Here is a 24,867-nt window from a genome sequence, read left to right as displayed (position 1 = left end):
GCATTGTCACTGACAAAGGACACAAAGTGAATGCTGATCCACAGCTCCAAAGCAGTTTACACACAGATGTACGCCACCTCCCACATCATTACCGTACAGCATGTCTTCATCCCACTCTCTCTCCTTCTCCTCTCCTTGCAGGTGGAGAATCCATCCCAGTTTATTCAAGGCTACCGCGTTCTGTACCGGCAGACGTCAGGGCTGCCCTCCCCAGGGCCATGGCAGATAGAGGACTTGAAGGTCGCCTCGGAGAGGGACATAACTCTCGCCGGTCTGAAGAAAGGCATAGTCTATGAGATTAAAGTGCGGCCATACTTCAATGAGTTCCAGGGTGCAGACAGTGAATCCATGACAGCACGCACCATGGAAGAAGGTAAGCGACAAATTAATTCACATTTCTGACAAAAGTCAATTTCTCTGCTAACTTTATGTTGCAAGGAATGTAAGATTTAGTTACTTACGCATGAGAGAAATGCTCTTGTGTAAATGGTTCTACCTACTTTAATGTTTAGTTGCTGCTAGTAATGGCTTCATGGCTAGATAGTAACGGATAATGGCATTTCAAGTACACCCGCCCACACATGCATGCTGCTGCAGTGCCATGTCCCCTGTGTGCGAAAACAGGTTTCCCAGACAGCGCAGTGGGGGTCTGTGACAAGCCTGGGCCTCAGTGGGTTGGTGGGCAGAGGGGGAGGGCAGAAACTGTCTCCTTTGACATAAGCTCAACTCTCTCTCTACTCCTCTGTGGACCCCTGCTGCCATGTGTTCGTCACACACCAACCAGACCTGCGTGATATGACCACCCATCTACCAACATGCACACACACAGTTCCAATCTCCAATTTATTGGAGTTAACACTTCTTGGTGTTGTTCTTGCCCTCCTATTATGCAGGTCAAACAATCAGCTACTGATTCTTCTTAGGTTAAAAATATAATTTGTAACTTTTCCCCATTAAAATGTCAGAAAAGACTAGACCAATGTTGTATATTTTGTTGAGTTGTGTATAGTATTTATAATATTACGCAAATTTTTGCAATAATTTTCAAAACCAGAGAAATCTGTAATTTTAATGAAAGACGCAGACCATGTACGTCACCTGAAGCTGTCATACTTTGACTTTTTATACAGTTTTAAGCCACATTTTTATGGTACTTTTTTTAGATTTTGGTTGTTTTTAACTACATGCTTTAATAGGATGAAGGATCTCAAGTAATCAGAGAAAACTGGGCTACAGTCCCTGCTGTGCCGAACAGCATTGGAGATTAGCTGTTCAAATCACCTGGTCCATTTGTTTCAGGAAAAGAGGAAAAGACTTCTGTGGATAATGCTGCTCCCTTGAAAAACCTCTTGAACAATGATGGTCCATCTTTTGTTACTGTTTGATTCAGAGATGTCTACCTGCAGAAAATTACATATTGTACATTTTACTATTTGTAGCACAGTTGAGTGTAACAAAACATGTTGCATAATTTATTTATAAAATTTAAATTTGCAGTATTATTCAATTAATCAATTATAGTCCCAATCCCTTGTCACAGAGGGATGTAGTTTTTCTTAAAGACATTGCACTCCTTTAAATTGTTGAAACAAATCTCAACATACATACATGATATGTAATTTTTTACAATTAAGGGGACTTAGACTTTCCAAGGATATCAGTATCTCTGATACCCTTGACAAACAAATGCCCAGAAATCCACTTAAATGTCATAGAAAAAAAATGCTCCTTCTAACTCCAGAACTTGCCTGAGGATCACAGGTACATTAGAAAGAAAAACTGGTAAATGTTATTTCAGCATACCTGTTTTGGCACAGGTTTGCCAAAATGTAAACAAATATTGTTTGAAAAAAACAAAAACAAAAGGGGCACAAATTTGCCTTTAGATAAACCTAGGACAAAAGATTCCCTCGATAGCTTTTTCCTTAAAGTCCAGCTTTGGACATCATAACAACTTTCATGACAACAGAACCAACTCTATATCAACTGAGCAAACTCTGTTCACGGATGGCAGTCATGTCATAAGGTTGGAAGCTCAGGAAAAAGCTATCCTTTGAGTTGGGATTGTTTTTTAACACTACTTTTTCCATGGTCAAGAATGAACTTGCATGCTTACTTCACAGACACTGTGTTGTGCCCACTGGCTGGGCATGGGGACCTCTTCATGTACTTTATTGTGTTCAGGTGCTGCACCAGCTGGACTGTGTGGAACATGGCTTGCCGTGAGAGCAAATCATGATGAGGCCATTAATGCATCTTCCCCACAGTCGGGCATACAAAGAGAAATTCACCTCACTGTAGCCCAATTAAAATGGCCACAAAGGCTCAATAGAGGTCTTTGTGGACTGGGGCATAAGCTCTAGTTACTTGGGATCCTGGATATTATGAGGCATCATGGTAGAGGAAAAATTGGCTTGATCTACTGATACTCTAGAGACATGAAATGTGCTGCTCTGCAGAATTATGGGGGAAAAAACAGTCTCTATCCATCAAAGGCAGATTGGGAATGTGCTGCTGCCTTTGAGAAACCGTAGCAGAGGGCATCTTAAGGGTCTCTGAGGTCAAAACAGCTGGTGTCTCCCACTGCATACAGGGGAAATTGTGAACGAAGATTAATGATCCTCACATCCTTTCGATGAGTTGTTGGTGTGAGTAATGTGGCCAAAGGCAGAAGGCTCTGTGACGTCACCGTCATCACTGCCATCCTCAGACTTTCCACCAAAGCCAATGGCAAACAACAGAAAATGCTATGGTGTGCTTAAGTCCAAGGCAGATATAGCTGTTCAGAAGAAGATGTACTGATACTATGAGACCATGACAACAGGGGCAGTGAAGAGAAAAGAGGTCATCCTATGTGGAGATCTCCCTGATCCTGCTTGATAGAGTTTATTTTACATTGCAAGTTATATGTGGACAGGTATGTTGACAAAGAAATGTTTGCTAATTCATGAACTAATTAGCTTAATTGATGCACTCATTTGCATACCAGGTTATGTTTACCACTTTATACCCTGTATAGCAGAACATTAAGCAGCTTAAGTGCCTTTTGTTTAATTGCACAGCTGTGAATAAAAACTGAAATGTTCCCTCAGACATTGGAAGCCTTAATTGCTTTAAATTACTCTCTAGCTGCTGTGTTCATCAGTCTTAATATCAGTATTAGTCACATTATTAAGAGCATACTCTTTGACCTTTTCCGCTGTTGTGACCATTTATTGTAATGTTATCCTGAGTCATTACTGGTAGTGTAGCCATTATTCATCCTCAGGGATTGTTCTCGTACGTACGGAAATTGCAGAACTACACTTAATGGTTCCTGTCTTCCCTTAATGTAAACCTTTGACTGAGCGGGCAAGCTCCATCAGTTTGCTGAAACAGCACGACTGGAATGACATTTGGAAAACTGGAGCTTACTTGCTTGATGGTGCACTCACATTAATTTACTCAAAATGCATATACATACTTAGTTTTAAGTTAAATCTGTAGTTGGTAACTTTAAAAAAATATTATTGTCTGTGGTATTTTTGTCATATACAGATATGAAGTCATGATCACTGGGTAACATGTATGTTGATGTCGTCCAGTTTTAAGTCTCTTTTTGATCATGTGACAAGACGAGATGATACATGGTAGCTAGTTTTGGCACAAAACCTGGCACTAGGTTCTCTCATAATAGTAGGCACTGGGACCCATGATAACATCCTTACGCTGCTGACTGCACATATTCATATTTGATCAGCGCTGCCTAGTTTGACAGTTTGACAGCAATTCGCAAGCAGTGATTGACATGATTGACAGCTGCGTTAGAGACTCCTCGGCTCTGATTGGATGTTTTCCTTCAGGCAGAGTGGATTCTCGCAAATGCAATTAGAAGCAAAGGAAGTGGGAGGAGGAACCTGATTTTTTTTTTCACAGACTATCTGTCATATGTACTTTTGTGCAGGTATAGTGACAGTTTGAGCAAATATGATGGAAAGTTATTTTTTACAGAAATGACCAACTGTAGCTTTAAGTTAAATCTCTGACAGTCAAATCTTTGACATGATCGTAGCGCAAATAACTATGTGAAACTGGGTGCATATTTTAGCCAGTGGTCATAGCTATTATTCTGTGCCCATGTGGTAGTGTAAAAGTCCAACCTCTGGCTACTGAGCAGCTTTGTATAATTTTTTTTTTTTTTTTCAGAAAATCAAATCCAAAAGAGAAATAATATGCTAACAGTTCCTGGCTGAAGTGTTGCAAACTCAACAATGTTCCAATACTGGTGGCATATTGCGCTCCATTGGAAGCTTTTGATTGCTTGTTTTTCCCTCAATAGATTTATGATTGTGATTTGATTTTGTGAAATTTGGCTGACAAAGATGATGGATTGCTTTAGAAATTAGGAGCTGGAGAGCCACAGAGAAAGTATTGATTTTTTTTTCAGAATGCCGGTAGGCAATCCAAATAATTTGGAAAGGTTGACTTCCTTCCATACAGTCTACCTGCATTTATACTGGGTAATGACTGTTTTAAGCAAGATTATTTGTGTCCATGCCAGATGGCATCCCAGCATAAATACTATATCATAATGTCAGAGTTTTAAATTTACAGCCATTTTGCTTTCTGAGCAGTGGAATCATCACTATATTGTGACAGTGCAGATCTGTGCGAGTTGGTTTAACAGTAATTGCTTTAGAAAGTCAATACAGTCCAAATGGCTGAATATAGATATCCTCAAACTGGGCTGAGTCAATTTGTTAAACGTAATAGAAATAAAGTGCCTCTCATATGGCAGATTTAATTCCTTTGTACTGCCAGGCTGTCAAATATTTTGCCGACCTGCCATATCTGTTTAGAGCCTCTCTTTTAAGCGCATTCAGGGAGATTTGTTTCATCTTTTCAGCTTAAAAAAATCTATTGTTTAGCCATTATTTACTTTATAAGTTAACTGAGCCAGAGAGCTTTCCAGATGTAAAAAGACTTGCAGAGGTCAGTCTCAGCACTGATGCAGACAATCTTTGCACTTCTAATATGGCCTGGTTTTAACACTCTGATCTAGCAATAGAATCACTCTTCCCTGTTTCCTTGCTGAGACACTGTGCACATGTTCATTGCATTTCTCAATTCATTCATTTACAATACCAATCCCATCTGGAGAAGTCACAGTAACCATGTTGCTCTCTGGCCAGGTGGCAAACAAGACAGTCCCGTCATGGCCCACCTGCTTTGGCTTCTCTGTGCTTCCGTGGCATTCAGTGCCTTGCTTACATGGATCCACTGCAGATAGCATTCTTTTTTTGCAGCTCCTTAATTGGGTGCAGAGTAGTTATTTCATCCACTCAGTCAGAACATAATGATAGTTTTAATGGGAATCATGAGAAACTGTGTGCCGAGAGCGGTTGTGGAGTCCGTTCAGTGAGAGATGATGATTTGCACAGTTGCATAGACATGGTGTTTGCCTCCTGCTGCCTGCAGTCTCTTTAAATTGCCAATCTGTCCAAGCAGGTTATCAGGCCAGTTTGGTACATTTTTTAAAAATGGCCCATTAAAGAGGAAGTTTGAATTTGGCACCGTGAGGCATAATGCCACATTTCTGTTGACAAGCCATCTCAGAATCCTCATTACAGGACATGGAGACTGACCATTTCCAGTCAGATAAGATATGCAAAATTGAATACAGCTACTTTGAATGCATTTACATGTGGTCGTAATGGTTCTAATCCATTATGGGAATGATGTTAGCTATGGGCTTAGCCATTTTTTCTTGGCTGCTGAAATTCCACTCATTTTTAAAGTTGCTGCTCTGCTTGGAATGGTTATCAAATGTGCAATTAGTAAAGTGCAATTTGGACCTTAAATGCTTGGTGTGTAAAACTTCTGATGCCAGTAAGATAATAGAATCTTAAACTCAGTATAATGAAAGAATGGTGCATTTTAAAGGTCCCAGTGCATCCCGAAAAGAAAAAAAAAAAACTATCATTAGGAAATGAAATTGAGATAAAGTGCTCTGGTAGCCATCTGCCATGCTGGCTTAGAGAATACCTTGTTGTGTGACTTGCTGTATGAATATGAGTTGAGGATGTGGGTGAGACAAATCCTTCTTTGACTTTTCTGTTAAAAAACAATATGCTAAATCATTTTTTTCTCTTACCCATCAGCACCTGGGGCACCTCCGCAGCAAGTCACAGTGTTGACAGTGGGGAGCCACAACAGCACATCCATCAGCGTATCATGGGACCCTCCTCCCTCTGACCAACAGAATGGTATCATTCAGGAGTACAAGGTGGGATCAAACTGTGCGCCGGATACACTGTCGCAAATGGAATATTTTAGTAATGCACTGCACCTTACAATAAAGTCTGTCTGGTGTGTCTGTCTTTGTCAGATCTGGTGTCTGGCCAACGAAACCCGCTTTCACGTCAATAAATCTGTGGATGCAACCATCCGTTCAGTGGTTGTTGGGGGGCTGCAGACCGGAGTGCAGTACCATGTGGAGGTGGCTGCAGGCACAAGCGCAGGGGTGGGGGTCAAGAGCAAACCCCAGCTCATCATCTTGGGTAATCCACTCACACACACTCACACCAAACCTGGAGTCAAATAAAATGACCTCATAATGGGGGCACCGAGGTCTCCATCACAGACTGGGGTTCTGAAGAAATGATTTGTCAATTTATTGCACTTGAAGAAAGAAGATTGCGCTTTACAACACAGACGTCTACTGAGAAATCAATTGTGATTCATTAAGAGTAGTGTCTGGTAACACTGTGCCAAGTACTGTTAGCCATATCAATAATCCTCTTCAATATGTGGGCAGCTGGCGCTAACAAAGTAGACAGTGTTTTTGTAGGAGCTTATCAGCCTATCACATCTTATCAAATGGCTAAAGGATGCCCAGAGTATATAAGCCCAGAATCAATATCGCAGCCCAGGCCAGATGCTCTTCATCTGTGACTTTTGACTGATATATAATAACACCCTTAACACACAGAGAAAGGGAAACACAGGCCTGTGGACTGAAGCTTAATGATGGGGAGGGGGGAGTTTCCTGCTGGAGACTGTGAATCTAATTTCACAGCACAGTAGCTGCAACAGAAAATCAAACTCTGTCAGAGCTGCTCTGTCAATCTCGTGTCTTGCAGCTCAAGTTGATAAGTGCTCTGCTGAATTGATTTACTCTGCCTACATATTGGATGCACTGATGCTGTGTTTTTGTTTTTGTTTTGTTTTTTTGTTTTTTGCTTTTTCCACACTTGCCCCCTGTGTATTTTTATTTTTTTTTGTCATTTATTCATGGTCTCATCTTTTAGCTGTTCCTGTGCTCCATGTGTCTTTAATACACGCTCTCTTGATTTTCTTTCTAAAGTGCATAATATGACCTGAACAATGGATCTTTGGCTTTTATTGAAAATTTGTTTTTTCCGTAATTGAGTTTCCTAGTGAGCCAAAAAAAAAAAAAAAAAGAACCCATACACACAATTACACAAATAATAAAGGTACTTGTTATTGTTAGTTTGTCTTTCATTCACATTGTCCTCTTCTGTCAGGTATTTATTCATTTTTATTTACATTTGTTGTTGTTGTTGTTGTTGTTGTTGTTTTTGTAGATGTTGTGTCGGAGCACAGTGAAAATGAAATTGATTTCATTTTTATCCCAAATGATTTCCACGCACAGCAACTACCAAAATACAATTATTTGTTCATTTGTCTCTTCTCTGTGTGGATGCAGGTGCAGAACTGAGGGACGTGATGACGGGATCGGAGGGCAACAATAGCATCTCAGACGTGGTGAAGCAGCCGGCCTTCATCGCCGGTTTGGGAGGGGCCTGCTGGATTGTCCTCATGGGCTTCAGTGCCTGGCTGTACTGGAGGAGAAAAAAGAGGAAGGGACTCAGCAACTATGCAGGTAAAAAAAATCAATTTACATGGTTCTGCACCAACACAGAATCTCAAAGCACACCGGGGTCTCTCTCTCCAACGAAAGCTGATGTCATCACAGATGTGACTCCATTTGAGCTGGCTAAAATGCAGAACAAAGGAAATATATGCGGCACAGATGGAAATAGGCCCTATTTACTTTAATTCACTGTGCACTGATGTGCATCAACTGTGCTGAGTTCCATCAGCACCGCACCTCAACAGTCTAATACATTCATGCAAGATAAGTAATTTAACATCCCCTTCCATTATCAGACCATGGCTGGTGTTGTTTGCACATTAACACGAGGCGCGTCTAGGTTTACGTATGAAATATTCCTTTATCCCTCCGTGAGTCAAGCATATATAGCTGTGTGCCATTACCATAATGTGTATTGCAGCTTTTATTGTAGTGACTTGGGGAGAGAGCACCGCGATTTCCTAATTCAGCAGGGATTTACATGATTGAGTGCTGCATCTCTGATCCCTTCTCTCAAAACAAATTGAGGGGTTTAATTCCAAACACCACATTTTCATTTTAGAGGAAATATGGCGTTTTTTACAGGGATGGTTAAGATAAAAAATATTCTATGATTTATTGAAATGTTAAATACACATGTATATGTTGTGTGTTTAAATATTTGTTAACCAACATCAGTCATATTGGTATTAGATACTTAAATGTAGCAGACTACATCCGTGCTCCAGTTTCTATTTTGGAATAAAAAACAATAATGATGATGCAGATGCCCCTGAACAAAGGGGGTCAAATGTGTCACCTTCATCTGAACTTTGTCCCTCGGGACGATCAGTGTAATTCAAATGCCTGAATGCACAGCCCAGTCGCCAGAAGAAAATGCTGGCATTGTACGATTCTGCAAACCACAAATGCATTACATTTGCACGTTTCATATGTATCATATCAACATTTCTAAAGTGACATAGTATATGAGCTGACTTTGGCCCAGTCCTATTTGTTATTTTTACTCCTACTCCCTTTGCCCCTTGGAACAGAGTTACAGGGGGATATTGTTTAAATCTTTCCTATGAAATGGGAAAGCCCTTCATGATCCTGATACATGATCAATAGTCGTCTTGGCATTAAGTTAACAGATGCAACTGTGGTAATAATGGTATCATGACAGACATTTGCCATTTATCTTACGGAGATAGAAAAGCATGGACACTCACAGTTCGTTCACACCTTAAGTTTCACGCTATCTCTCGATCAAACAAGTCATTAAATAAGCCAAAATAGGCCATTACCAGTGCTCTGTAGGCTAATGTTAGCAACCTGTGCTCCTACCCTGCCAGTCTGCACTGATACTGGAGGAGTTCTTTAGACTTTAATTAAATTTCAGGCGTCATATGCCATCAAAGGGGGTTAATGCAACATAGAAATATGTCAAAATGTGGGACTGTCATCTTCAAATCAGCAATAACAATGTTACTTTAGCTAGCTAGCTAATTAGCCACAGAGACATCAGTATAATACTAGCGGTTATTTGTTATGCTTGTAAAAAAGAAAAGGATCCAAATACACTGAAACATTAAACTATCAAAATTTTCAATTATTATCCATAAAGAAAACACATTTCCAGCCCTAACACTTCACCATACCCCTCTATCCCAACATGAATCAGGACACCCTACCCCTAGACATGAACAGGCAAAACAGAGGGGTAAGGGCTAAGTGGTGGGGGCAAGGGGTGTATTGAGATTGAGCCTGTGTCATCAGAGGGTGGAGGGGATGATGGATGGTGTGTCACCTAGGGGAGACCCCTGCCAAGCTGCAGACCACTGTTAAGGATGAACAAACAACAAAACTGGTTGTGATTTAGTGAGTCATTGCTTTGTTTCCAGCAGCTTTTTAGGCACCGAATGTGGGTGTTTTTTAGCGACCGGTCGCTGTTTCTCTAGCAGGGAAGGTGACATGAAAAGTATTTGTTTCTTACTGAGATAACACTGTGTTTCTAGCGGGGTTTGTGCCCCCAAAAACCAGGTATTTTAAGCCAAAATATGACCAGTGCTTTCTGTGCCTAAACCTAACCACACATTAATCACAGCGTTGTCTAAACTTTAAAGTTTCAACTTATCTGCTACATAATAAAGTGCAAATGTAAGAAACATACAATGCCAACATTATTTCTGCCGATTGGATTATGCAGTGGTTAGATGCATTAGCTCCCCAAGTTTCATCAAAATGTGATCAGCGCTGACATACCATCAGTGATAAATGGAGAAGCAAACCAAAGATGAAAGGGCTGCACCTGCTTTCATCAATGTTTGTGTGCATGAGATATAGCTGCATCTTTTTGATATCAATATGTATGATTCATGACGCTTTATCTTTTGTTTGAATTGCAGTTCAGTCCTTCACTTTTACTCGTGCAGGTACGTCTTTACATTGTGAATTATATATTAAAATATCACAGTAATTTAGCTGCCCAATTTCTTGACAACAATAATGTATCAGTCATTCAAATTAATGAAGGTCGTGCATATTTTAGACAAAATTATTGCAATTATTTTTGTCTACCCTCCCTCTTTTCTCTACAAGTTACATTCCAAAGAGACAGAGGCCTGATCGGAAATGGAAGGTAAGAATCTAAATGAACTTATAAAAACCAAGAAACCTCTCACCTAGAGCTTGAGCTCCCACTGACATTTCAGCACCATGCAGTGTAATGCTCTGTCTGCTTTCTCAATGACAAGAGCCCATTGTAACACCTGTAATGAAGAGTTCTTTCACGCTGAAGGGAATTTGCATACATGTTCCAATATTCCAGCTGCTTACTCGTTTCACTGTATGATTTGCACTGATGTACACTTGATGAAATCATTAATCACTCCTTTGAAGTGAGTGCTACCAATTAATGCAGGTGAGGGGTTTATTCGCTGGCTCTCTCTCAGTTCATCTGAGGTTGTTGGCAGAGCGAGAGGTCGCAGGAGGAGGCGAGAGGTGATGAATGTGCTGTTTGAAAAAACTTGGCGTACAGTACACTGCGATGGGTCGTATGTGGGGATGGAACAACAAAGTGTTGGACCTTGAGACTCCACTCGGCGGCCATGAAAATTTCCTGCCAGCTCAGAATGCCCAAAGTGAAGCTTACCTTTGCATCCACTGAATATCAAATTGTGCGAGAGAAGGGGGCAAATTTGCTTTGCAGAAAGAGAAAGAATGAAGGTCCTTGTCTTTTTTCATTCCTCCCTGTTCCCTCTTTCCATTTTGTCACACCTAAGCAAGCAGATAAGCCCAGAGCTAGAGCAAATGTTGCAAATAATGGACTAAAAATAAACAGTTTCTTGCCTTTTGTGTGCATGTGTGCTTCTCCACATTACGTATGTGTTGGTGTTGGCATGCGTTTCGAGGCAAATGTATGTAAATGTATGTATGGTTGTGTATTCTAAAATGGAAATTATTGATGTAATTGTTTGAACACCTTTGAGCCATCAACCAAGTCAGCTGTGAACAATTCCCTTGGCACTTGGTGAATCAGCCTCAGTGGAAAATTCACTGTGTAGCTGCACATTAAGCAAACATATGTGAGCAGGATGCACGAGGCATGTGAATGTTTTGCCTTTTTTACAGCAGCTGATACGAAGTGGTTGTAAATTGTCTTTTTTTTTTCTCCCTGAATTGCCGCCCACAACTTTCCTACCTTGAAGTCAAAGCCTGTATTCATGACTGTTGTATTTCACTAAAACAAAATGACACGGTAGCTTTCCTAAACCACCTAATGGGCTTTTGCTGTCTCTGTTGCTATGGAGACGGTGCACCAGTGTAGCCGATCTGCCAGGGGCTGTCCATGATTCTCAATTTAAAATGTAAATTTCTGTTGTGCTAAGGCTCTAAAGTGGATTTAGTGTGTATTTAGGCCTGCCTTGTTTCTCCGGGGAGAGTTAGGGGCGGTGGAGTTAAGGGGAGAAAGAAGTCTGATTTATAGACTTGCCATTTTATGTCTCTCTGTTGTTTATTGTCTCCTGTGCGGCGGGCTGCTCCACAGGCGAGAATATGCTGAATGAGTTTTCACATCAATTTGTTGTTGATGCAGCAGGAAGAAAATGAGCAATAGTGTTACGGTGTAGGCTGGATATTTAACCATGTCACTGGTTCTCTGCCTCCTCTCTTTGTCTCTCTCTACAAACATCCTCTTATAGCCGTCCAGGGCTGTTGAAAGCTGGTGACCCTGGCCTCCCCTGGTTAGCTGACTCCTGGCCCTCTACGAGCCTCCCAGCTAATGGAGGCTTGGGGAGTCCGAAGGGAGGCAGCAACTTTGGCCGAGGAGGTAAGAAACATAAACAGGCTGGGGTGTTGGAAAAATACAGTTTTAGCAATGCCTGGTCAGACAGTTTTGATGCTCATCCATTGGGAAGTGCAGTGACAGAGCGTCACACATAAGCATGCACACACAAACAAACATGCACACACAAATTAAAAGAGCCTTTGAGGGCTATACTTTACTAATTTGATTTGACAAGCCTGATATTTGGCTTTAGTTTGCATCTACTTTTTGCCTGACGTTCTTTCTAATGCCATGCCATTGTGTATTTTTCTAGGTTGTGTGAGATTGATAGTTCAAGTATGCGTGTTTTTTGTGTATTCGTGTGTTCGTGTGTTTGCATCAGCTCATTGGAGCCCTGGTGAGCTGCAGGCTTTATATGTGCGAGACTGTAGATCTGAAGGTTAGCACTGTTTGAATATCCCTCTTGTGAACACTCCACCGGGCTCCCACAGCGTGTTGCATGCTAATTGTGGTAGTAGATAATCACTTTCATTTATATCAAGTCCATTCGAGACCTGTATTTAACTAATACAGAGTGCCAGCACAGCAGGGAGTGTTAATGACCTTAAAGATCGTTAACTTCATGTCAACTTATCTCTCCATGATCCCTTTCCCCCTTTCCTCCTCACTCTGTCACGCTCCTCTTTTGTCTCAGATGTTTTACCGTCCGCAGCGGTGGAAAAGACGGGCACCATGCTGTCTGATGGTGCCATCTACAGCAGTATTGACTTCATGGGGAAAGCAGGCTACAGCAGCCCGGCGCGAGGCAGTCAGCCCACCCCCTACGCCACCACTCAGATTCTCCAGTCCAACAGCTTCCACGAGCTGGCCGTGGACAGGCCAGATCCCCGCTGGAAGGCGTCTCTCCAAGCCCAGCAGGAAATCGCAAACCTGGGCTACTCGCTAACTGACAGACGCCCTGGCAGCGGTATGAGCCACGTTGAAGATAAACTGTTTTTTTATGTGTTGTGTTGTTTGCCCTCTTGTGTATGTATCTTGGGTCTCTGTGGACTGCAGAAGTGTTTGGGCGCGCAATTATAGCAACATTTTGCAATAAAATGACAGGTAGTAGATTTTTTTCTGTGAAGTTACTACAAGGGAATTGGCAAACTAAACCAGGGAAAGAGCAAAATGAAGAGGAGGGAATTTATTTACATATTCACTGAAAATGGACCCCTAGGATAATGTTCTTAATTACTCTTCTGTCTTCATCACAATTCTACCCCGGGAGCTCATCTAGCCCAGAAATGTCACCCAATCATGACGCATTTCTTTGGGTTAACTTGATTAGCGATGGCGGAAAATCCCTCAGTGTTATTTATGCAGTGTATATACATTTAGTCAAGTCATGGAGGCATTTTTTTTGTCTGTACTTTTGTAGCTTTGCACAATAGCCTGTGTGCTCAGCTAAATGTCAGGCTTACCAGAGATAATGTAGAGCGAGTGGGGAAGCTGTATAAAAGCAACATAAAGTGGTTTGCCGCAGGTTTCGGTGCCTCTTTAAGAAATGTCAACATTTAGAAAAAGTCCTAATGTGCTGTCGGCACACACGAAATAAGAGAAACAATGAACACCAGGTGGGAGACAGGTTTGAAAAAGTTCAGATAGAAGAGAAAGATAGAACATAGCTTTGAAGGTGGAGCTGTATGTGTGTGAAATCAGTGTAGAATAATGAGTAGAGTGTACAGGGATTTCTTAGCATTGTGTGGTGAAGACAAAACTTCCTACCCTCTTCGTCTCCCTCCAGGTGCAAAGGTTGGGAAGAAAAAGAAGGTGAAGGGTGGAACAAAGGCCTCTAAATCAAATGGGACGTGCTGGGCTAACATGCCCCTGCCTCCACCACCCATGCACCCTCTCCCTGGTACCGAGGTTGACCTTGACTGTTACCCCCAGGAAAACCACGGAGGAGGGTAAAGTTACATTCATATCTCATCAATCTCTGCCCTGGAACAGATGCACACAAACACAAAAACACACCCGACAGAAGAAACGCATGCAAAGACAGAGGTCACAATATCCTGCACCTGTGCCCAGAATGTGTGTGTGCGTGTGTGTGATCTTGGACAAGAGCTTTACATTGTTACAACCCATTTGCCAGCAGAAAATGTTGGCATTGTGCGTTTCTGCATACCACAGATACTTGCATTTTAATGCTGTTATGTAGCGGACACGTTGAAACTGTGGGTTTTAACAATGCTGTGGATAACGTGTGGTTTGGTATGGATACAAAAATCACTTGTTTTTGGTTGAAAAAAGAGGATATTTTTAGCAGAAAATATCCTATTTTTCAGGCACAGCCCCAGCGAGAAAAGCACTCATGTCTCAGTAAAAAAAAAAAAAAAAGCCTTTTGTGGCACCATACCCACCTGATAAATAGCCACAGGTCACTAAAAACTCCTACATCTGGTGCCTAATACACTGTGGGAAACATAGCATCAGGTCAACACAAAAGACTTACATTTGGTGCCTAAACAGCTGCTGTACACATTGCATCGCGTCCCATACAGAACAAGTTTGGTGCCTAAAAAAAACTTGTGACATGTCACTACAAAACCCATTTTTGATGCCTAACAGTTGCTGGAAAGACAGTTGGGTTGTTACAAAACACCCACATTTGTTGCCTAAAATCTGCTAGAAAAACAGCAAAGTGTTGCTAGAAAACACTCACGATAAGTGCCTAAAAAGCCACTAGAAACACAGTGTTGGGTCACTGCAAAACACCTATGTTTAGTGCCTACAAAGCTGCTGGAAAGGAAAGTGACAGTACACGAGAAAACACACATTTAATACCTTAAAAGCTGCTGGAAACATAGTAATGGGTAGCTACTAAACCACCCATATTTAGTGCCGTAAAAGCCGCTGGAAACACAGGAATGACTTGCTATATTAACAACCGGTTTTGCTGATTGTTGGTCTCGACTGTGGTCTGCAGCTTGGTACCTTAGGTGTCACACCATCCACCTTCTCCTGTACCTCCGGATGACAAAGTCAGCTTATATATTACGTTACGATATGATTCACATGAAACATGCAAACAAACAAAATCTGGTTTGAATTAAGTTGTTGTACACATTAAACTTGAAAAGGGAGGGAAAACAGATTAATAACATTTGATCCATTTATATCAATTCAGGAACATAAATAAAAGTTTTCATATTTCCCATCCTCTTCAACTATATGCAGTCAGCTGTTCAGCAAAGTCACTGTGATGATGACTACATAAAACATTTTGTCCACATGCTAGATATGACAACAACAGCTGGGCCCCACCCATCTCTGTCCAGACCTACCGCCACCAGAATTTGGACAATGAGGTAGAGGAAGAGAGAGGTCCCACACCTCCCCTGAGAGGAAGATCCTCCTCTCCGGCAACAGCTTCCTTCAGCCAGCCCTCATCTTCCTCTCTCAGCTCAGCCCACCACGAGGAGATGCAGTCCATTTTGCAGGCCCACTTGGATGAGTTGACCAGAGCCTACCAATACGAGGTGGCCAAGCAGGCATGGTAAGGTTCTTTGTAAAGCTCAAGTCAACTACATTCTGAGACTACCTTCCTTCTATAATTTGTATTTATTTCATTTTTTTTGGTATAAAAAAAGACCCATGTGACTGTTAGATCATTTGAAAGCTTTATACTGTGTGCATGCATCGCAGTTTTGTTCAAATACATTTGCTTTGCACAGCAGGAGCAATACCTGTAATTTTATTCATTTTATTCTGTTGAAAGTTTGGGTTTTGCATATCAATGGCCGATATTTGAGCGTCTTATAATACTGGTATTTACATGTGTCAGCCCAAACCCACAGTCCGTGTTTCTTGCGAGCGATAAAAACAGCTCTGCATTGATTGCACCTTTGATGGAGCACTGGAAAACTTGACAAGTCAGGGGCGACACGTGTTGGAGGGTAATGACTGGGTTTAGTCTAACATGCTGTTCTGACATCAGTAAATAGAGTTGGTAATTATGCATGCATCTCCTCTATGGCGGGATGTGAGCCATCATGGAGGACAGCTGTGGGGGAGATAACAGGCATGTTGGTGACAGCCCTGCCCATCCAGATATCCTTTATCCAGCCCAATTACAACTCCATTGTGTTAGCACAACACACACCAGTACTGAGAAAGTAATCAGTGAAATCACTGCAGGCATTCATAGTCTCTGCACATTGCATCTCTACCTTTATGAATATGTACTAATTCTGCATTCTGGAACTTGTTATGCTGTATTTTCGCTCATTATCTGACCTCCCGTGCTTTATTTTTACATATTTTGTTCATTAATATACAGTATTTCCCCCACAATTAATTAGGCACATGAAGGGCAGTCCAAACGTGTCCAGCACCCCCATCCCTCCAATGGACTTCATGTCCAGTACACTGGGCTCTGATTTGGGAGCAACTCTCCTTTCTGAAGAAGACGAGGATGTGGAGGAGGAGGAGAGATACGCTGTGGTGTCAAAGAATTTGTGTGGCTTTGAATACACTCCTGGTCACAGCGTGGATAACCTTGAGGGCTCAGGTATGTTTTAAATGTGGTAAAACGAATTTGACTGAAGTCATGGCTTTTAAATAAGTAGACCACCGGGGCATTGAGGGTAGGAAGGGCAGGCTCACAATTGACTGGCTTCATCACATCATTTCTGCTGCACAAAATATGATGAAACCTTTAGAAATGTGGCCAATGTAGGTGCAGGTAGATACATACAGTAATAGGTCCAAAGATAACATGATGGAGCAAACATACCAGATATAAGCAAGTGTACATATTATGTTCAAAAATATGCCAATACATACATTTCAACAATAGAATATATACATTTTAAGTATATAAAAGTATAGAAAATGTTTTTGTGACAGAAGTACATTTTATGTAAAATATGATATTTCCAAGTAACAGTTGTTTGAATCATTATTATTATTAAAAGGATACTACATTTAAGAACATCACTTTCTGTCCAAGGATGTGTTTATTAAAGTCTTCCCCTTATCAGTTGTATTTAGTTGCAGATGAAGAGTATTCAGATTTTGGCATGCTCTATCAAAATCAGTCGTATGTGGCGAAGGCTAATCTCTAGAAAAAACATGGATTTATGTCAACATTTTGATTTTTGGTCATTTGGGGGTTTTGTTTGATTTGAAAAAAAAAAAATCTTGGCTTTCAGGATATGAAACTATCACCAACTCAGACGAGAGATACAATTTTGTAGTTAGTAAAGACATGATGAGAATGTTACGCCCCACCCTTAGGCGGCCTTATGGGGTGAACAAAACTCCATCACTGACTCAATAATAACCACATGAACACCTTTAAAACACTCAAATCTATGGGCTTTATTAGAATTAAAACAAGCAAACAACACAACAAAAACCCCATGGAGAGAGGCAGCAGGACGAGCAGTCCCCAGGACGCTAGCAGCGAACACTTTGCAAACCGCATTCTGGTCCTACTCAGCACTGCTCTCCCTCTGTATTCCAGAAATTCTGAATAAAAAGGCGTAACGTTTTAGTAACAAGGCAGGGTCCAGAACAGTGGGTTTTCGTTCGATTTCAAATAAGTCAAGTCTTTGCTATCAGAATATTACCACTTAAAAATAACCGGGTTGCCAATGGTGACCAGCTTTAGCGTGTTCTAAGCTAGCCTTAGCATCGTGCATCAAAATATAAGGTTCAATTTTTAAACTTTTGTTTATACGGACATGTTGCACATCATTAGCCTGGTTAGATTCTCCACAATTCAATCACTAAGTTCAATTTAAGGAAACAATGACCACCAAAAATAATTCATTCCGGTTTTACAGCATGTTTAACACGAGAGATGGGGGAAAAAGTGCTGAATTTCTACCTCTTTAGTCCATAATGGTCCACTGATCAAAAAAATGAAAAGGGTTTTCATAAAATGAATCCAGTCGTGAATATTGTCATGTGAAGTCCATTGCCGCCTGTATGCTAACTTTGTCAGACTGCTCTCACAAATTATTCGTATGGTTTCCTGGGAAAGCAATGCACCCAAATTCGTACATATCCCACGTATATTGAAAGCCTGCGATCATGTGACCAATGCGCTGTTGGCAGTAAATAAAAAAGCTGTCACAGGCGCTTGTAAGTAGGCAGGCTGGGGTGGTGGATGGGTCACAAAAACGGGACTTTCACCCGGGACTTTCTCCTGGAGACACATATTCGGAACTAAGTGAACTTAAGTCCATAAGTAGGATATCATACAAACTGTTGTGCATGCATTTTTTGTGGGATATCATATGAACCAGTCTATGACAATACATTGACTTGTTGTTGACATTGTTCTTCCAATATAAACAATATTTTCTCGTCTTCCTGCACGGTTTTGTTGGCAATGCTTCTTTTCGTTACCTTGCTAGCCACAAAAAAAAGTGTCTCTAAGCTTTCCTGTGTATTTTTCACCCGGGGACCCAAGTACAGCATGCACTCCCACTTCGGGAGGCCAGTGGGCTCTGTCATGTATCTTTACAACCACAGTGCTGCAAACTATTAGGGCATGTCACAGTTGTGATGTCATGTGATGTACAAAAACGTATACAAAAACAATACTGATATCATTAGGAAGCTTAGAATCCTCTCTTTCCAACAGTGTATTTAACTCAAAATATGTGTCAGGGTCAATGTGACTGAAAATGATAATGGAAGCCATTCATTTATTCCTTTGCACCTTACACAGATTTATCTTCTAATTAATCACTTATAAATTGAGTATACATTCATAACATAGGTCCAAAAATACAGATGAAATAATGCAACACAATTAAACCATGTTCGTATCTAAAAATGTGTTATTATGCAGCTGTAAATCAGGTGTAGTCAAATCATTTTAGAAGCACAGACAATTTTTTTCCCCGCAAGTAGCTGAAGAGGCTGCAGCCACTTGGCCTAAGAAATTGAATTAAAATTAGAGGATTTTGCGGTGCACAAGTTATCTCCCATGACAATGTTCAGTGCCAGTGCAGAAAGAAATGTGTTCTTAATGTAGCAAGGCAAAGTACATGTGTGGAGGTCAGGGTGGTGGTTGCACGTGTCTGACCAAAAATGTTGGCTTTTTTAACTACAAGCCTTCCCTCACAAAGCCTTTTAGGTGGCGCATTGCAGGAGTAAATTAATGTAAAAAAAAAAAAAAAACAAAAGCAGCACTGATTGTTCAATAACGTCATCTTTTAACATAATCCAGGGCTTTGCAGAATTGGCCAATGTCAACATTCTGTCTGTCATTAGGGTTTGGACAACTGAGGCAGCAAACACTGTGCAGTCTGTTGGCTGGCTGAACTATCACCTACGAACACACTGCATAAAACAAAGACCGAGGCATACAATAGCTCATTTAATCACACACACACACAAGCCCCCACACACACTCAGGATATTACATAGTAGACCAGGAACATGTTTATTTACCAGGCAGGACCAGAGACTGACCCTCAAAGGTGACGTAGAAACCACAGTTGATGTATAGGCTCAAAATTATTCAGACATCCTCGTCTAAATCATAGGAACCCTTTTTCTCTCCAAGTATTCTTTGTCAAAGACATATTCAGAACGTCTGTGTAAAGTTACTTGAAGCCACTCTTGCACAGACATCAAAACATAACATAGAATATCTTAAAAACTTTAGTAGTGCTCTATTGAAAAGTCACACGTCTTACATTTAAGATTTGATGCATTTATAAATAGGGTTCTGTCTGAAAGCATTTCTTTAGAGAGAAACTTGAAGGCTTCTCCCACAGGGACAGAACTGTACCATTTTTAGACTCACATTGTTTGATAAGTTAAGAGATTGACTTGTGCATTGAGAATATGTGTTTTCAGCACTTTTAATAACCCATTGCAGGGCAAAATACAGGTCAGCAAGACTAAAAATATTTGCAAACATTAGCAATGCAAACATTTTATCATGTCACGTTTAGCTGTCACATATTGTAAGTTGTATTGGAAGTGCTTACGGGCACATTGAGAAAATATCTTCAGTGAAACAAATCATGAACAAAGGCAGTGTGGTGGTAGTATTTCCACAGGGGGTGCCATATTGCAGTTGTAGATTTATAAATGGCTTGTTTGTTGATACAAATTTTGATGATTTCTTATGTAGATAAAGCATTCAGTAATGCTATTCTCAAAGGATGTCCACTAAGCAGTATGAAGGTGTTAGTTGTTCCACAAATATCCTTCATGATGGAAACAGTGTGTAAATCAACTTTAATCTCCTTTTCAAGATGCCACAGACTTGTATGTGTAACACAACTTTGACACATTATCAGGTTATGAATCTGATTTCTTTAGTTTTGTGGATTTTACTTTTGACACAGTTTCTACTGGTTTCAGTGTCGAGCTCAATCCATTGCGTGTAAGCAAAACAGGGGAGACCGGGTATGGTTGTAACAATTGGATGGTTGTAACAGCACCACTTCAAGAAGGGATGACCTACAAGTCATGTAGTACATTTAGCTACTGTATGACTACTTCCTTCCTGACCTTGCATGTGAAGTTTAATACCTATGTGAAGAGTCGTGCAGATTTTACGGCCAAAATGTTAAGTTTTAGAAGTAAAACACGTTTTGATTAGAACTAATACTGTTGAGGTTAGAATTATGTAACTTGTGTTAGATTAGAGTAATCTCTTTGGCAAAATGTGAGGCATTTCATCTTTCCTCATTTCAAACAACCATGTTGTTACAGCTAGCTAAACATTGGCTGACAGGGGTAGGATGTAGGGATGGTTGTAACACTACATAGGCTCTGTGTAGACATGTACCCTACACTATAGTCTGACGTGCACCTCCCCAGAATCGTAACTATGGTGGTGATGCAGATCTCCTGCTTATTTTTGTAAAATGAAAACTATTTCCCTCAGTGGAAACAAGGCTTTCATTCACTTTTATATGACAAATAAGAAATTGTGCACAAAATTGCATTTTGCAAGTGTTGTGTGTGATTTATCCTGGCTTCATATGAGTAGCAGAAAGTCTGCTAGCCCCTAGGCTAATTTACGCCATGTTAAATGTCATAGGCTCATGGTAACAGTAATAGCTTGTTGTATATGTGGGGATGTACCTAATATAAGACTTTTTTTTGTCTGTGAACCTTGTGAGTTGTAATGGAGCCAAATGTTGTAACATTATCTTTGTTAAATGTTGCTATTCTCAGCTTCATATTGGTAGGAGAAAAGTCCGCTAGTTGCTAGGCTAATTTATGTCATGTAAAATGACGTAAGCTGATGCTAAGAATGTTAGCATGTTACTGAGGTGTTTTGTCTGTGAACTTTGCAAGCTATAGACTAATTGAGCCGAATTTTGTACTTATGTTTAGTATTGTCCCTATTAGAATGTTTTATGTGTGTTTTTAATCAATCAAACATGACAGCACTTTACAGAAACTTGGCACAGTGGTATAGAGGTCCTGCTGCTCACTAGCTTTTTGGAAGTGTAATTTCAGAGCAACATTGACACACCACCAGGCTCTGCACAGAGCCTACGCACAACTGCACATCAGCTGTAACCAGCAGTGACAACTCAACACATCATTATCTATCCTACTCCCTTTTTTCAGCGTTCCAAGACAGCTGGTGTGAAAAACTGATAGGGGTTTGCTTGCACACCTGTTAAAACCAGCAGGTAAAGGTCAGTAAGGTCCCAGTTAGGTCAGTCCCCAAAGAATCTGCCACATGACATTTAGCAGACACTGCAAGAAATTTCAAAACCTCAGAGAAGGAGGATCAACACAGGTGCCATGTGTGGGCTAACACAGCAGTCTAAAAGTCATCAATGTCTCCCCTACTTGTTCCAGCACACTTAGCCAAATCTTTATCTTCCTCAATCTCTCTCTCTGTAGGTAAGAGCTCACAGCAGTGCCGCTCAGACAGCTCTGGCTCAGCAGACCATGGTGAACAGGGCTCACATAGCCTCGGCCACAAGAGGGCACCACTGACTGGCCTCAAACCACAGACGGGCAAGGTCGGGACTCTGCCCAGACGAAGAGACACCAACACAGACGGTGAGTTAAGTCTTTTACACTCTCAGCCTGCTTTTATTTGCCAGAGAATCCTCTATTATAGTAAATTCAGCCAGGAGTGTCTCTATCATGATGTCTCATTTGTATCCTTTGCCAAATACTCTCATCTACCATCCACTCAACAGCCCACACACCGGCCATGAAGTCCCTGCACAGCGTGGGTTCCCGCATGCACAGCTCGTGGGCAGCTGCGGCCTCAGACCCCTCTGAGGAGTGCATGGTGACCGTGTCGACGCTGGAGCGGCAGCATATGGCTTCCTGGAGCGGCACAACAACATCCAACAGGGCCACCCTGAGTAGGGGTTCCCACAAGAGACCTGGCACAGATCCCTCCCACAACGGGCATCCTGCAACAAACAGCACAGAGAAAAGGGAACACTGTAGGTGTTAATCCTCATCAGGACGTATTTGTGTGCTCATTACACATAGTGGTGTAATCCAAAGCAAGCAGATATCACTTCAATCTGCAGAGAGAAATAACATGCAGGTTTTACACTTGACATTTTGTAGTTTAATTTTGCTTTACGCTGATTGACAAAGAATACCAGAGAAGCCATGCAATTTAATAATTACAGAGCAAACTGTAAATTGTGGCTGTCACTTCTTTAACAATTTGTAAAGAGAGGCAGACAACACAGATTTGCCTCTTCTAGTCAGCTGTGACAGCCTCACAATACAGTTATATAATGTATATATCTCAATAGAGATAAATACAATGATCAGGAAATTGTAGATTTGAAAGAACTGTGCTCCACCATTTTCAATAAGCAGGAAAATTGTTGAATCCCACCAGTTTTTATCTTGCATGCAGACTGAGATATATCATGGGATTGGGAAATGGAGATGTAGATATTGAGAGTCAAGTATTCGATGTCACCCAGATTTTACATCGCTGTGTTTTTGGTGTGTCTGCTCTTCCAGAGTCTTTGTGAAGCGTCATTCCCTGCAGTTGTTGCCTGTCCCAGGACACCTTGTTTGTAAGCGCTATGAGATTTTTCTCTCTGCGAGTGACACAGAATGATGTTCGGAAGACGGAGAGGAGACAGAACGAAGACAAAGGAACAGTGTGCGAGATAAAAATGCAGAGCTGTAAATGTCATGTACAGACACAGGCACCAGTCTCACAGTGTTATTTTCATCCCCCCTCTTCAAAAGAGTAAACAGTATGTTATATGTCTGCTTCTTTTTTCTGTCACATGGTGTACAAAGATTCACACGGTGAAGACGAAGAAGAAAAATCACAACAAAATGACCAACTAAAGTGAAAAGGGGACTTGCATAATTTGTAAATATATTTTTTAATGTTTTTCTCTTCCTTTTGCTTTGCTATGCAAGCCAAACCCAATGTTGTCTCTTTTGTGATTTATTACTGTGAATGATTTTTCATTAATGCTCAAACTGTTAGCTTATTTTGATGAAGCTACTGTATCGATGTACTTTGCACAGAGCGTTTTTGGTGAAAATAAGCACAAACCCATTGTCAGCTGAGCTGAGGAGGAGAATCATAATGGCAAAGAGGGATGTCTATGTTAAACAGAACCTAAACAGAAGATATATACTTGGCTGTGTTATAATTGTCTTGAGAAACACTCGTATATTGAGATCTACAAGGAAAAAACACAGGAAAATACTTGGAAATAATAAGCCAATATAACAAACTGTGTTTCACACGACTTGCTGGGAATCCTATTATGCATTATACTAACAATGGGTCTCAGCAAAATGGTTACCAGAACATTGTTTATGGTAACAAAGCAACACATCAGTTGTGATATCCAAAGCAAAGACGTAGGAAAATAGGTGTCACTTCCCTGCCATTTCCCAAAAAGAGTATGTTAATAAAAAATATATATATATTTGCTTTGGTAATGCTTTTCCAATTACATACAGTGACATAGTGACAGTGCAATATTGACAGGACAATATGAAAGTGAAGGGAAATGTCCAGGCCAAAATGTCCTGATGTCACCTGAAGACAAATGAGATGCAGAGTTTAAACGACAGTATGATATATGATGTTAAACATCAAAGAAACTATACTAGATTTGTTCATATGTATTACACTGTTGAATGCTTATGGATTTACACAATCACCATATGAAGATGTATAGACTTGACCAACTGCCAAATCTGATCTTTTGAAAACCTTTTCCAGTTTGAAAATGCAGTCAATTAGCATTTTTTCTGCCAATGAGATTCACGACGCCATGTCTTTCCACTCGTTTGGATGATTTTGTTCTGATCATTGTTCTGGTAACGGCTCTCCCTTTGAAGAATCTTTACCTGCCAGATTGGTTTGCCCTCAGGAATACGCAGCCACATACAGTTGGGCCGTTTTTCAATCCTTTGATGCAAAATAAAATGTGTATGTGACAACGAACCAGATTTCTCCTTGCAATGAGTCTGACACACTGCATTTACCAAACACTGACATGACAATGTAGGTCGCTTAACATCTTATTTTTCCTTCTTCATAATATACAAAACTAGTCCATACCCATTGGTAGCTTTGTCACCTTCTACCTATGCCAATCCTCAATGCCTATGTGCAGTTTCACATAGATTGACCACGTCAGTGTGTAGAAAAACGTGGGACAGACAGAATGACTGACTGGCAGAATGACACACTGACAGTTTCCGTGATTATGTACAGCATACC

At 40.8% G+C, this 24,867-nt stretch overlaps 1 protein-coding gene across 1 annotated transcript in view; it reads left to right on the top strand.

Annotated features, from left to right (window-relative positions):
* Positions 1-24,574, top strand: part of LOC126387951 (roundabout homolog 2-like) — a 113,655-nt gene extending 89,081 nt beyond the window's left edge. Inside the window, exons 14-27 of the mRNA XM_050040767.1 lie at positions 142-373; positions 6,141-6,265; positions 6,368-6,539; positions 7,709-7,885; positions 10,264-10,290; positions 10,457-10,496; positions 12,058-12,185; positions 12,838-13,110; positions 13,930-14,092; positions 15,427-15,684; positions 16,490-16,698; positions 22,029-22,190; positions 22,334-22,588; positions 23,130-24,574. Of these exons, the coding sequence (XP_049896724.1) occupies positions 142-373; positions 6,141-6,265; positions 6,368-6,539; positions 7,709-7,885; positions 10,264-10,290; positions 10,457-10,496; positions 12,058-12,185; positions 12,838-13,110; positions 13,930-14,092; positions 15,427-15,684; positions 16,490-16,698; positions 22,029-22,190; positions 22,334-22,588; positions 23,130-23,131 (2,223 nt within the window). The 3' untranslated portion in view covers positions 23,132-24,574. The remainder of the gene's footprint in view (positions 1-141; positions 374-6,140; positions 6,266-6,367; positions 6,540-7,708; positions 7,886-10,263; positions 10,291-10,456; positions 10,497-12,057; positions 12,186-12,837; positions 13,111-13,929; positions 14,093-15,426; positions 15,685-16,489; positions 16,699-22,028; positions 22,191-22,333; positions 22,589-23,129) is intronic.
* The last annotated feature ends 293 nt before the right edge of the window (positions 24,575-24,867 follow it).

Source organism: Epinephelus moara, chromosome 3 (assembly GCF_006386435.1).
Source record: "Epinephelus moara isolate mb chromosome 3, YSFRI_EMoa_1.0, whole genome shotgun sequence".
Classification (NCBI taxonomy): Eukaryota; Metazoa; Chordata; class Actinopteri; order Perciformes; family Serranidae; genus Epinephelus; species Epinephelus moara.
This window is presented reverse-complemented; position numbering and strand designations above follow the sequence as displayed.